This window comes from Hyaena hyaena, unplaced genomic scaffold, assembly GCF_003009895.1.
Source record: "Hyaena hyaena isolate Hyena2069 unplaced genomic scaffold, ASM300989v1 scaffold_17, whole genome shotgun sequence".
In the NCBI taxonomy this organism is placed as follows: Eukaryota; Metazoa; Chordata; class Mammalia; order Carnivora; family Hyaenidae; genus Hyaena; species Hyaena hyaena.
The window spans coordinates 5,257,393-5,272,228 of record NW_024080648.1 but is presented as its reverse complement, the minus strand read 5'-3'; the positions used below and the strand labels follow the sequence as shown (position 1 = coordinate 5,272,228).

At 40.2% G+C, this 14,836-nt stretch overlaps 1 protein-coding gene across 1 annotated transcript in view; it reads right to left on the bottom strand.

Moving 5' to 3' along the window:
* The window catches only part of TNKS (tankyrase), a 211,365-nt gene that overhangs the window by 13,917 nt on the left and 182,612 nt on the right, over positions 1 to 14,836 (bottom strand). The window contains exons 21-26 of the mRNA XM_039220634.1: positions 9,260 to 9,380; positions 7,946 to 8,043; positions 6,326 to 6,400; positions 5,378 to 5,483; positions 4,592 to 4,778; positions 1,841 to 1,997 (exon numbers count right to left, since the gene is read on the bottom strand). Of these exons, the coding sequence (XP_039076565.1) occupies positions 1,841 to 1,997; positions 4,592 to 4,778; positions 5,378 to 5,483; positions 6,326 to 6,400; positions 7,946 to 8,043; positions 9,260 to 9,380 (744 nt within the window). The remainder of the gene's footprint in view (positions 1 to 1,840; positions 1,998 to 4,591; positions 4,779 to 5,377; positions 5,484 to 6,325; positions 6,401 to 7,945; positions 8,044 to 9,259; positions 9,381 to 14,836) is intronic.

Genomic DNA, 14,836 nt, shown 5'->3' with positions numbered 1-14,836 from the left:
TCCCAGATTTTTTTTTACTAGAACATTTCTCATTTTGATTAGACCAGGGTTATGCCTTCTTGGCTTGAATACTGCATAGATGATATGCCCTTCTCAGAATATACCTGGAGGCACACTCTATTTCTATTTGTCCCTCACTGGTGATGTTAATTTTGATCATCTGGTCAAAGTACTGGCCCCTTTCTCCAAGCATAATTACTGTTTTCTTCTCCTTTGTAGTTAATAAGAATACCATGCAAATATCATTTTTTAAATCAAAATTATCTCCTAGCTTTAGCATCCATTTATGATTCTTGCCACAGTGGTTTCAAGATGATGATTTCCCAAATCCAGTATTCCCTCCACATGTCCTCCTCTGCCCTTGGCTTTCTACTATAGGCAAAAGCCTTCTTTTCACTTTCATTTATTTACCTATTTGTTATCAGTATAGAATCATGACTTCGAAATATTTTTCCCAGTGGTTTAAAATTTATTACTGTACTTATTTTGGTATTCCAACTATTCCAGATTTGGCCAGTGGGAGCCCCTTCATACTAACTCTGTGTCCTTGTGACATGCCCCCACCACATTTTTGAGTACTTCATTCCTTGCTGGCAAAACAGGATGTTCCAGACTCACTTGTTTCTATTCTGCTTCAGCCCTGGAATTAGCTGTTTCTCCAGAGAGGGTGGGTTCCTTTTAGCGGGGAATGGTATTAGAGGCCAAGATCTAGGTCTGAGTGTGTTCACAGCTATTGGGGATTCCTTGTTTTCAGCAGAGAGTGCTAAGAAATATAAGTGTATATATGCTCATATACATACATACGCTTACATAGACTCTTACACACATACCTATACATAATGTGTATTTTTACAAGTGCACACATGTACATATATTGAAAATGATGAGTTCCTATTGATACCTCCAATTTCAGTCCATCTCTACAGAGTCATTCTTACTCTCCCCCCTACGGCACTTTCGTAAGTCTGTTCTTCCACGATGAGAATCCCAGGTCCCAAATCAAACATCAATACATTTACTCATTTGCTCAATCCTACAGTGCACCTAAAGGCGTTAAATTGCTTTGCCTAACTCCCCGCAATCAACTTATCTACTAAATGGAGTTCAGGATTTGTGTGCAATTCCTACCCTTACTCCATATCCTATCTGGCCCACAACTGATAGCATATAATAAGATATTGATCTCATGTTACTTGTATTTAATTTCTGCCTTCCCTTTTTTGTCCCCCCTCTTCTCCACCAGGGTAGTTAAGGTATCCATTTGAAATTCAATTAAGTTCAGACAAACTGATCTTTGTTTTTAGACAAATCGGTAGGCATTTAGCAATACTGTGAGAGTTAAGGACTGGGCTGAAAAGTGATAGAAAGTTTCCCTGCTTTGTTGACAATTTTACTTTGGAGCCTCAAGCAGTTACAGAATTTAATGTACTGTAGCTTTTCAACTCAGAAAGCTATTATTCTATGTTAAGTGTCATGATCAGAAATCTAGAGCTTCAACTCAGTGACTGGTCTAGAGCAAGTACATCCATCCAGAAAACTCTTTAGGGGCACCCGGGTGACTCAACTGGTTAAGCGTCCAACTCTTGGCTTTGGTTTAGGTCATGATCTCATGGTGGCAGGATTGAGCCCCGTGTAGGGCTCCTCACTGATCGTGAGCATGGGCCTGCTTGGGATTTTCTCTCTCCCTCTTTCTCTGCCCCCAGTAAAAAAAAAGTAGTAAAAGTTTTAAAATAAATATTTTTAAAAAAGGAAAAAAAAGAATTCTCTAAATGGAAGCTCTTAGTTCTCCATGCACTGACATCTTAGCAGCTTATTTATGCTTATCTGACAAACAGCATACCTGTTCGCCTCTGTAGATGACATATTCGGCATACGCCAGCCCATTCACACTCGGTCTCCCGATCACTGAGTGATGTCCCGGAGGGGCATGAGCCATTTTCATGGTGCTGAATTGCAGAAAGGATTTGCCAAGGGTCACTCTACAGAAAAGCATTTGTCTACAGAAGAAAAGGAAAGAAAGGAGTGATGCTTTGAAGGAGGCAGTCAATCTTAGAGTGATAAAAGTGTTAGGTTTGTTGATTTTATAAAAAAAATATTTAACACAAGGCAAGATAGTTTCAAATGTCACTTTCAAATGTGAGGAGGAATGGGATGGGATTTGACAGACTGATTTACTAGAAGCAGTCAGCAGGCACAAATTAGTTACACAACCAATGACAGAAAAATACCTGGAGAGTTTTGACTAGTGGGAAAAGCGAAATACTAGCAAAAACTAAGTTCTTATGAGGATGGACAGGAGGAACCTGAAGCAAATAAACAAATGGCAGCTGCATCTGAAATTAAGATTGGGTTTACTCATTAGGAAGAAGTAAAAACTAGGATGAGACAAATAATAATAAAAGTGGATCAATTACAAAAATACTTAGCTTAAATGTATGGCTGGGAATCCTACTTGGGTGAAACACCAATTGGAGTAGATGTTAAATATTACAGAGAAAAAGTAAGTTGACTGGGAAGAAAGTGTATTATATAAACTAGGAGCTGAGAAACTATGGCCTATGGGCTAAATCTAGTCTGCCACCCGTTTTTGTAAAGAAAATGTTATTGGAACAAGCCACACGTTCATTTGCATGTCATCTGCGGCTGCTTTTGCACTACAAGGGCAGAGGTGAGTCACTGTGACAGGGATGATACGGCCTGCGAAGCCTAAAATATTTATTATGTGGCCCTTTAAAATAAAAGTTTGCAAACTTTTAATATACACTACAAACACTTTAGTCAGTGAGATTAGTCACACTGTTAAACGTGTAAAACAGTTAGTATTCAGTCAAATGGTTTGTTTTTAGTTACAGAGTGTGATCTCTGCATTCTAACCAATCAGAGATACTATTTTGAGTTAATTCTGGGCCAGACCCCCTATAAATGGGTCCTGCCTGGGCCTGCTGTTTTAGCACGATGTGACTGATGGCTGTCTGGAGTGCCGGCTCGGTACCAGCTGCATCTCCCGTAGGTCCCAGAGGAAAAGGTTCGGCTCTGTATTAGTGGGAGGTGTTTGAGCTCCGTCTCCACATTATGGTAGCACTTGGGGGAGGTCACTGGATCCTGCCCGCCCAGCCCGCCGGGCCCACTGCCATGGCTACTCCCAGTCCTTAGGTCCTGCAGAGCTTGACATGACAGGCCCCCACCTCCTGGATTCTGCTTCCTGCCCTGGACTTCCCTGTAGTCATGGAGGCAGGAGAAAATGCAGGACCGGCCCACGAAGCTGTGGGCGCAGATGCAGCAGCCCCAGCCACAGGGATCACGACATCCTGTGGGGCAACTAGTGACCAGAGCCAGACAGGAGCCAGACATCCTCCCACGACGCCCTCCTGTGAGGCATAGCAGTGCCCACAACCTCTGACGCGGTCTCATGGGCTGAGCAGCCACCTGCACTCGTTCTGAAACAGGCCAACTCACGGATGCATCTCACAGCCCCTGCTCTGCCTCCATCTCCACCTCACTTCTTCGTGTGGCCTCGTTCCTGCCTCCCCGGTATTGCCAAGAAAGTGCTGGTACATCAGCTTTAGCTTCGGGCTCTGTTTTCTAGGAAATCCTGGCTCAGACATAAACCTATGTGCCTAGTTGTCATGGGCAACTGCTCGTCTTCATCGAGGCTCATTTCTTTGTTTATTTAGGATAGGTGTGCAGCAGCACAGAGTTTTTGCATGTTACGTATCCCTGGGAAATTTTGTGTGTTATTAACCATGGCGGCTTCTATAGAAAGGTTCCTTCGGACATACCAGATCCATCCTAGAACTGCTGACAGCTGTAAGTTTTTCAAAGTAAAGGGAAGCAGGAAGCTTTAAGGTCAAAAACTCTAATAAATTTCAAGGCTATCTGGGTCTTTTCGAACTTTCCTCTGAATTACAAGATCTCTAATTAACCTGACTTTCCATCTGGTTAAAAGAAAAATGCAATCAACTGTAATCTTTGTGATGTACAATTCTTTTGTATTTTTTCCAATGGTAGGGAAGAGAATGGTATTTTTTCACTGACTTCAGAAAGAGTGTACCAGCATTCTCTTGAATTTGAGTTTTAAGATTCTATTTAAAAAGCCAATATTCATTTGTTCACTATGAAATCCAAAGTTAATGTTCTGAAACTGGACTTCTCAAGGCTGATTATATGTCCTGCCTTAAAGCACTGCTCACAACATCAGAAGTAAATTGAAGACTCAACTTCTTTACAGAAGTTGTGTGTCTTAGTTCAAATGTGTCTAAAGCCAGAGGTTCTTCGAGAGATGAAACTCTCAACCTTTTCTTGTTCTGACTCTGAACCCGAGCAAGTGAAGCTCAGGGAGCAAGTCCAGGTGGAGGGAGTTTCAACGTAACCTACGACTGGCTGACAGATATCTGGTGTTTCCCAGCACCGCTATTTATTGTACTGCCATTTCTCCTATTAGGACAGAGGTTGATCAGCTATTCGGATCCAACCCCGAACCCGTGTGATCCATTGTCAACACTGAGGATAACATGTGACATGGGCAGAGCCTGAGAAACTAATCCATGTGTGACCCGAGGCAGCAACCACTATACGGGGGCAGGGTGCTCACCGGTGACATATATAACACGAGCGGTCTTTGTGTGTGGGGCAGCCGGTTCCTCCACCAATCCCATAGACGTACTGGTTGCTTTTGGAGGAGTTTTCAGCAAAATAAATCCCGGCACCAAACATTCCTCCTATATATGCGTGTCGCTCATCAAACCCTTTATGAATAATGGCATTAATGAAAGGAGAGCCTAAAAATATAAACACAGAAAGATCAGTTTTTGAAATCTTCTCTAGAATCCCAATTAGCTGCAAATTATTTTGCATTTGGCAGGTTAATATTAAGTAATTAGTAATGCATAAATGAAGTTGTAAGATGGTCTACCTTACATAAATTATTCTCTTGTACTAGAATCTCAGCGGGGACCCACAGTGTTCGCCAAGCAAGGATGTAATATGGATTCTGCAGATGGCAGGAGCTTTTAGATACCAAAGTACAATGTGGCTTTAAAAATATAGATTTTCCATGCAATCTTACTTTACACAAAAACAGATAATCGGACAAACTGGAACAATTATGCTAAACTGTAATAAAAAGATTTCACTATCTAGATGGCTCAACTTGCAACAGAAGTTCTAGAACAATTTCAGCTAAATTATTTTCATTCTGCACGCCTTGGGAAGCCCGTACTAACATGCAATGCATTACAAAACCAGTACCCACAGGGAATTAAAAAAATCAAAACCACCCATTTTTAACACAACACCGTTATGGTCAATGACATACGCTCTTCACTTTACTGGAATTTGCAAAAAAGCCCAGAGAGCTAACGGTGGTCCCTATGCTCACCGTGAAACAGCATGCGCTCATTGTGATGGTTGTGGTTCTCCTCGGATACTTCCTTCTGTCTGTGACAGAACCGTTCCCTCAACTTCTTGTTGACAACCTTTTGAATCTTTAAGGATGAGGAAGAATGAAGCAAATGAGTGCAAAGAATGTTACGTGGCAGTTTATCATTTAAAATGAAAATTATGTTTTCTTTTAGGAAGGTTCAATTTTTGTTGTTTTGTTTGCTTAAAACATTCCTTGAAAATGGTAACGTTGCCAGGTAGCGTAGCTAAGTTAACATTCTGGCTTTTGTTATTCTGCACCAGACCTGGCTGTGCCTCAAAATCACCTGAAGAATTAAAGTAAAAGGAAAGCCATTCCTAGACTCCTCCCAGACTTACTGAGTTTTAGGATACAGGGGCCTGTACATCTAGCTTCTTCTAAAATCTCTCCAGGGAATTCTGATGTGCACTGGTGTATCTTCCAAGGCACTGGTGTAAGCCTGTTCTCAAAAGATTTTACTCATCGTTATGATGCTCCCTTGAAAAAGCACATCTATCTCATAGTATTGATTAAGATACTGAGATGAAGAGATATATGCATTCCGATACAATTGCTGACTCAGACTGAAAATCCAGGCTCTGGACACTGCTCTGAAGAGGTGGTAAAAATTTCTGTCAGCTACAGTCTCAAGCTGTGGGTGGGCCGGGTCTCCTCAGTGCACCTGTACCGGCAACACCAGCGGATCTAGCCTCCGTCTGTAGCTCTTCTGTTTCCACCCAGTCTGTTTCTAGCGAAGTACGGTCTTGACGGGTAAGAGGAAGGGAGCACCTGACTGCCAGGCAGCAGATGACTGATTATCTTGGCAGTTTAAAAATATGATGCTGAGAAAAAATTTGTCATTGTCTATATTTGACTTTCAGGCACACCTTGCAATCTAATTTTTACCCTGAAATTTTAAAAACTTACTCGAATGACATTGTATCTGTTGAAGATGCCACCAGCATTACCGCCATCTCTGTGTTCTCGAATTGTACTTTGCATCTACAGAACAAAATAAAATAACTTCCTGAAAATACGCCAGCGTCTAATTCTAAGACATTCCTCTGTTGTTCAACGTTCACCTTCTGTTATACTGTTTTACTGAGAGTCTCAGACTCAACACTAAGAAATAAATGGGAGCTCGCTATAAATTGTTCAACAAAGTTTAGAGGATGAGTATTTCTGATGAGACAGTAAGTCAGAGACATAGATACTAAACCTCTACATTTTCTTTCTTTTCTAATAAAAAAAAGCTTTGAAAGACTTTCCTGGCAGCACAGTGGGGAAACAGAGATAAAGCATCACACTAAGCCACCGGCACTGCTATGTTACGGTAGTGAGGAGAAGCAGCGCCGGGGAGAAGTCAAACTTCAGCTCCTCACATTCGATGAGTACTCATTAAACAAGCGTGATTTTTAAAAATCAGTAAGTTGTTCCTTGGATGAGATATCCTATTTTATCTCTTTCACCTGGGGCCTCAAGGTATATCTGCACAGACTGGGGAAAGCTGGCTGTGACGTATGACCCAGGGGAGTGACCTTCTTCTGGGCAGTCCTTGCTCTTCTCCCGCTTTCCACATTCAAAAGAATGATGGAAAAGTGAAACGTTTGGAGGACCCACGTTCCTCACAGAATTGACTCAAAAGAGTTAATTCTCCATCTCGTTGCTCTGTCTGTGAAGTTACTCATCACAGTTTTGACATTATGATCCAAATTTGTGAAACCAGTAAAACAGTGATTAGGCGCTAAGCTGCTAGAAGATACGATGCTCTCCTGACAGGCTGGCCAGGCCTGAGCTGAAATGCCACCCTGAGCTGTAATGGTCCTGACTTCCCAGGATGAGAGCAATGCGAGCACTGATTAAAAGGCAGACAGTAAACAAAAATACGAATGCACGCCTTTCTCTGCAAAATTATGGAATTGGTTAGGCAGCTTATTTACTGTGATAATACCACCAGCACTGTGTTGATGATGTGTAAGAAATGAAGCATTACCCCGAGGGGGAGGGGGAATCTCTATGGCATCTGTCTAGCAAGAGGGCCATCCATCAGCCTTACCACGGTGCTTTCACCCCGTGACTGAAGACTTGAAAGGTGACCTGAGTTATGAGGCAGATTGCACAGGTACACACAAACAGGAGGCATATTATTTTATTATCACATCTTATAACTTTGGTTGAAAATAAAAACAAGAAGATCTTTGTTATTCATGAGGCAAGATTCTCACTCCCTATCATTCTTAGGTAGCATTTTAATAGTTTAAGAAAATAGTTCTGGTAGGGTTCTTTCTTGCATAGTTTCAGGAAAGTTTCCGGGATGAAAACTGGACATCTCTGGCCCACCCGCTGGACACCCAAGGCTTATTAGGATGTGAGAACACTGTGGCATAGTCCTAATCCAGAGTCCTATCTGAATTTGGGCAATATGGCCCCCCACGGCTAAGTCAGGTGAATGATGGTAAATCATTATAAGACAAGCTTAGCCCTATTGGAAAAACAGGCTTAACCACAGATTTCAGGAAGAGCATGAAAAATCTTGATGCACATTACCTCTTCTTCTACTGACTGATATTCCTTATCCTCTGGAGCAAGATCCAGCAAAATAGTTCCCTGATTAACACAGTGAAAAGTCAGATAAGGGTTGGTGCCTGTAGGAAAGAAAAATGAGTATGTTAAAGTCCACACTACTCAGCCTCAATTTTAGGGAAAACCTTGTCATAAATAATTGACATTTTGGAAGCAGTCTAAATTACTGGCAATTCAAACCTAATATATAAGGTTATATTGAATAAGTACATCCAAAGACAAGAGAAGTAACAGAGGTGTGACTGGGGACCAACTTTATCTGTTCTTACAGAGTTCCCCAGCAGGGCTCAGCTAATTTTTGTTGAACTGACTTCATTCATAAACATACATGAAACTATGTCTGATACAAAAGAGAAACACACTGATCACAATGCAGTCAGGTCTAAAACAGAAGAATGATCCTGTAAAAACTCTATGAGATGGCTTGAGATGGTCACTTATAATCAGTTTAAAATATTTTATTCTTCTTCATTTCATTATGCTTGTTAATTTAATGCAGATAAATAAGCAAGACTTAAGCTCAAAATCTGCTAACATTTAATTTCATGCTACTCTTGAAATTTTATGGGCTGCAGAGGGGCTAATTCAAGTTTTTCCTTTTTCTACCTTTACTTTCCTATGGTAAAAGCACTTCTAACAAATAGAACAATGATAAAAATGGAGGTTGACAAAGGGGAAAGATAGGAGGCTTGTAACAGCAAAGTATGGTGGGAGGAAAAAGGCTGAGCTGACAGCTGTGAGTGGGGAGAAAGGTTCAGGATGAGGTCAGAGAGAAAGGTCAGATTATGAAAAGCCATGTCACGAATGTCTGATTTTATCCTAAAAGCGACAGGATTCTGTTGAAAGGTTTTAAGCAATGGAGTGATATGATCACATAGTCATTTTGAAAAGAGTCTTCTATGTACATGCAGGGCAGGTACTGGTGGGGAGGCGAAGGTCAGCGTCGGAGATAAGCTCGAAGGCAGTTGTGACAGTCAAGGCGACAGATGACAGTGGCCTAGACTGGGTGACTTATACTGGATTAGACAGCAGTGGGAAAGGAGAGAAGTGTAGATTCCAGAGATGTTGAGGGTATAAAGTGAGAGGGGAGAGGGGAGAATGGGTAGACAGCTAGCTAGAGCAGCTGGAGGGAGAGCCAAGCAATAAGGAAGATGGGGCAGGCAGGAGGCGCTACACCGGACGGGCACATGTGCCCTGGGTTCAGACCGCCTGAGCTCAAATGCCAGCCCTGACAACTCACTTGTTCCTTCTGAGATTTATTTATTTATTTTTCCTTACCTTGTTGTCCACCTAAGAGTCTTTCTACTCCTTTGATTAATTTATGGCGGTGTCCATATGCATTGATGCCTATTTCTTTCAACTCCTCATGACCCATATCAGCCAGTACATCTAGCGTAATCTTAAAAAAAAAAAAAGTAACAAAATTAATTGCTAAATCTTGAATTGTTCCTCAGTTCTTCCATTTGTCTTTAATGCTATAATATCCATCCAAATTAACAAATTCTCTTGTCTCCTTTATAAACCAATTTTAAGTTGTGATAATTTTATCAATTTTTTTTTTTTTTGAGAGAGAGAGGCTGGAAGTGAGTGAGGGCTAAGAGAAAGAGAATCCCACGAGGGGAAGAGAGAGAGAGAAAGAGAGAGAGAGAGAGAGGGAGGGGGAGAGAGAGAGAGAGAGAGAGAGAGAGAGAGAGAGGGAGAGAGAGAGAAAGAGAAGTGGGGCTCACCCGAAGCAGGGCTTGAGCTCACCCTATGCGGGACTTGAACTCATGAACTGTGAGATCGTGACCTGAGTCAAAGTCAGATGCTTACCCAACTGAGTCACCCAAGTGCCCCTTATCAGCTTTTTACTCACTTGAAAAACTCTGTGCTTCCAGTTATTTGTGAATTAAAATAGAAGAAACAATGCTATACAAATATAAAATGGTCACTGCTATATATCCTTTTGATTATTTAATTCTACCACTTCTTGCTTGCCTCAAAATATAAGCGAGAACAACCAGAAGCATAAAAGTGGTGAAATACTGGGTCCCAGTATCCAGCAGGTAGCAGAGAAAAATGGTAGGGGAGTGGGAGAGAGGTTTATTAGCACAATGAAACAGAATGTGGCAAGGGGGTAAGCAGTTTTAGATAAGTGGGATTTTATATCAAGATAAAGAAGAACTTCCCAGTGCTGAGAAATATTCAAGAATGGAAAAGGCTACCTTAGAAAGTGGTGAGATTTAGATGGTAAGTATTTAGTTCAATTACAGACCATTTTACATAGAAGCTGCATACAAAATTCCAAAATGGAAAAGAGACAGTAGATGGCTTTTAAGTTTTCTTATAAAATCGCAGATGTAACCGTCCCTGAAGCCTAACATTCTATTGTTGTAAAAAGAGTGGTTTTTAATTTTTGGTCCCTGAAGCCTAACATTCTATTGTTGTAAAAAGAGTGGTTTTTAATTTTTGGTTCTTCATCCCTGCAAATGGAGACAGCTGGCTACCATCGGGACTCAAAATCATCCATTTCCTTTATTGAAACAGTTAACTGTGACTCTACCACCACCCAGTGGCAGAGTTCTGAACGCACAGGATAAAATGTTGGGCAGAAACACTGCTAGAGGGCTGAGCATGTCATTTTCTAGCTCAGACGAAGCTGGTCCTATGACAATGCAGATACCAGTTTACAAGATCAGCCTTTAATTTTCTCTTTCCTTGGAAAACTGAGAAATCCTTTTAGATACCCTTTTCCCAACTCAAATGAGATATGTGTTAACTATCTGTATGTAGTATTCTCTACCTTTTTAGTTACACATAACATTAAAAGAAACCTGACAAATTAGGTCTGGAGTTTTACTGATTTTTATTGTCAGAATGAAGTATTTATAATGAGTCTGATCTTCTCGGTGCAGCAAGCATATACCATTCATTCTTTGGAAATAATTTACTGTATTGCTCTTAAGTGGCCATTTGAGAAATGATTGCTCTATTGTACAAAATGGGCAATTTGCTTCCAATTACCAAAAGGAAATTTTGAGCAGAGCTTTTAAAAAGCAACAGTTTTGAAATATGGATCTTGGAGACAGAATAGTTCACAATAATAATAGGTGCCTGTACATTTTTTAGCTACATGTAATTTAATATACACTGGAAGCCATGCACAGGGTTTACTACATTACTGATGTCCCAATTTTTTCCTTTTAAACTTTGGTTCAAATAAAGCTGATGTAAAAACAGGATCTCAATGGATGTGGTAGCTTCAATTCAGAGGAAACTTAAGCTTTTCTGAATTGTGCATATTGTGTATATTTGGAAGAAGCAGAAACCAGGCAAACAAAGTATAGGGTGCTCTCTATGAGTTCCAGAAAAGAAATGAAGAATGTTTAATATATTTGTTGATTATATTGCTCCATCTATAAAATGAATACCTCAATTCCTCCTCACAGTCACCCAAGAAGTACTACTGATGCGCTCATGAGGAAACTGAGGCGGATTGTTGTTATAGGTCTTTCCCTGCTTATATTTCTTCAAAGGGCTGACTAGAAAGCTAAAATAACATTGAGTTGCTTGGGGTTACATGGTACGCAATTTGTCCCCATACTTATCAGGCAGCGGCCACTGGAAAACCTTAAACAATAAGCTAAGGAATTCAGATTATTATTCATTTGTTCATTCATTAATACATAATATATTTAATGAATACCTTCTATATGCTAGGTGTTTCCTAAGAAAGTAACTACTTAAACAATTCTAAAACTTCCCATTATAGTTCAGAAAGGTAGATAACTAGTCCAAAGGTGGTAAAGGAGTAGGGCCGGTAAACACAAGGTAGAACCACAAATGTTCATGCTATTTCCTCTACCAAGGAGAAAAGAAGTAAACACTAAAACATGGTACAGGTTGGTCAATGTTTTGTAGGAATCCCTATGGGAACTCTCAGAAAGGTTCTTACTTGACCAAGGCTGTAGGTAGGGCGGGAAAAGATGGAAGGGACAGAAGGGGGTCAGGAAAGGTTCTTGGAAGAAGGTGATAGCTTGGCTAAGAAGCAAGAGCTGATCCGTCAGAAGAACGGAAAGCTGTTTAAGACAAAGGGAACAACAGCATGTGCAAAAGGAATATCAAGTAAGAGAATACAGAACATTTGGGAGATTCTCAGCACTGAAGTCCAAGAGGGTGAGCGTACAATATACATACAGGAAAAAAGAAGGGATGGATAGAGCAGCAGGTTAGGGATAATCTTAATGGGCTTTTTAGATCATGTTAGGATAGTATGCAAAACCTCCTGGGGAGCCATTGCAGCAGAGCCACACAAAGTTGTACTTCATGAGGAGGACGGTATCGTTCTGAAGGGCAGGTTTGGAAGGGAAAGGGACTGCATGAACAAAGTCAAGATGGAGTGGAGTGGATGGGAGGAGTCAGAGAGAAACTTCAAAAAGATGACAGAGCCTGGTAAATAGAAATCGTTAAGGGGAGGACAAAAAAGGAAACGGAGTAGAGAGTATTATAAAAATGTGTAAAATGGTGAATCTGAGACTATCCTATCAATAAAAGAAATGGAAATATCCAATATAACAAGTTAGACGGATTTTAGATATGTTGCTGTAAGATTCAGGGCTTTTATACTATTAGAAATAGTTTTTTTTTTTTTTTTTTTTGAAAATTATCTTTAACGCGTCAAAAATAACTTTGTTACATCCAGGAAACCACAAGTTTCTTGGGCTAGTTATTTATATCTAGCACACATTGAAATCAAAGTGATCAGGGGCGCCTGGGTGGCTTAGTCGGTCGGTTAAGTGTCGGACTTTCGCTTAGGTCATGATCTCGCGGTTGGTGGGTTCGAGCCCCGCGTCGGGCTCTGTGCTGACTGCCAGCTCAGAGCCTGGAGCCTGTTTCAGAGTCTGTGACTCCCTCCCTCTCTCACCCTCCCCTGCTCACACTGTCTCTCTCTCTCCTAGAAATAAATAAAAACATTAAAAAAAAATTTAAAAAAAAAGAAATCAAAGTGATCAAACTTGTCAGACTGGCTACTATCACAAAGAAAAAAATAACAAGTGTTGTCAAGGATGTGGAGAAAAGGGAACTGTTGGTGGAAATGTGAACTGGTGCAGCCACTGTGGAAAGCAGTATGGGGAATCCTCAAAAGATGAAAAATAGAACTATCCTATCATCCAGGAATTCCACTTCTGGGTATTTATGTAAAGAAAACAGAAACATCAATTCAAAGAGATAGATGCGTCCCTGGGTTCACTGAAGCATTATTTACAATAGCCAAGATATGGAAGTACCCCAAGTGTCCATTAACAGATGAATGGATACAGGTGTGGTGTATTTATATACAATATTACTCAGCCATAGAGAAGAATGAAATCTTGCCATTCATGACAACACGGATGAACCTAGAGGCTATTATGCCAAGTGAAATTAGTCAGAGAGAGAAAGACAAACACCATTAAGATTTCACTCATATGTTGGATCTAAAATAGAAAACAGAAACAGAACCACAGATATAAGAGGCAAACTTGGTTACCAGAGGAGGTAGGGGTTGGGGGGGGGGGTTGGTGAAGGAGATGAAGAGGTATAGACTTCCAGTTATAAAATAAATAAGTGATGGTAATGCAGTGGATAGTATAAGGAATATAGACAACAACATGGTAATAACTTTGGTGATAGATGTAACTAGACTTATCGTGGGGATAATTTTATTTGATAAAAATATCAAATCACTACGATGTACTCTTGAACCTAATAAATATCATACATCAATTATACTTCAATTAAAAAATCAAATTATAATCTTTAAAATAAGGATTATCTATCTATCAATGAAATCATCTTGCATATAAAGCAAATGTCACTTCAGGAAGGGTTGCCTTTTGTTCCTAAGATCTGTTCATTTTCTCTGGGGCAGGGAGAGAAAAAGTAGAGTTTTAATGAAAAACCCCTTTCTTTTAGGCATAAAAGGATGCAAGTCAGAGTAGAAATAACTTTACAATCATGTGCACGATTCATTTACTTGAGTCCATTCCGTGGTCTTTCGATTTTGAAATAAAAATTTATATGATCACTTTTCACAAAAATATATAGGTTGCCCATAAATATGTCCACAAAAAGTCTTCTAAGTCATAGCATTTCTATTTAGAAATTGCAGTGTAAATCAAATCAGCCTTTCTCATAGAAAAAGTGCTCTAATCAGGAAGCTATGTTATAAAGGAAGGGCCAGAGTGACACTGGTGCTATATTTCAATAACTATAAAAGACATAGGTCTGTATTACTTGGCCAAGTATATGTGTTCAAACAAGCCAATTTAGGTAAGAGACTTCTGAGAGAATAATTGCGGAGATAAGAGGTGAGGCTGTGATGTTCCGAAGGCAGTTTTCCTAATACTGGAGTAAAAGAACTATATTCCCCAGCCCACTGGCAGAGAAGTATCCTTGAGCAGGAGCAGAGGCACTGAGGGTAAACTATAGAAAGGGTTACAGAATGTTTTACTCTATAACTGAAGGCTACTCAAGTAACACTTGCAGTCAAAGTGAAAATTAATTTGACTGCCTGATGACCGGGCCAGAAGACAAACACGGTTCAATACAAAGAAAGGTAAAATCATTTGTCGGCAAGAAAGGCGCCGTGCTAGGTAATATACACTAAAATGGAATAGTCAACATATTAATAAAATGGATATAGAAATTATTCTGGCAAAAAAGAAAATCGATGGAGCCATTTACTCAGAACAGAAGTGCAGTGTAAAAGACAATAAAACGGACCAAACGGGATAAGCGGTCAAAAGGACAGACTGTAAGATTAAACTACTACGATCAATAAGGAGATAACCATGTCATAGGAAATCAGTTACTGAGAGAATCAAGTAAAAGAGA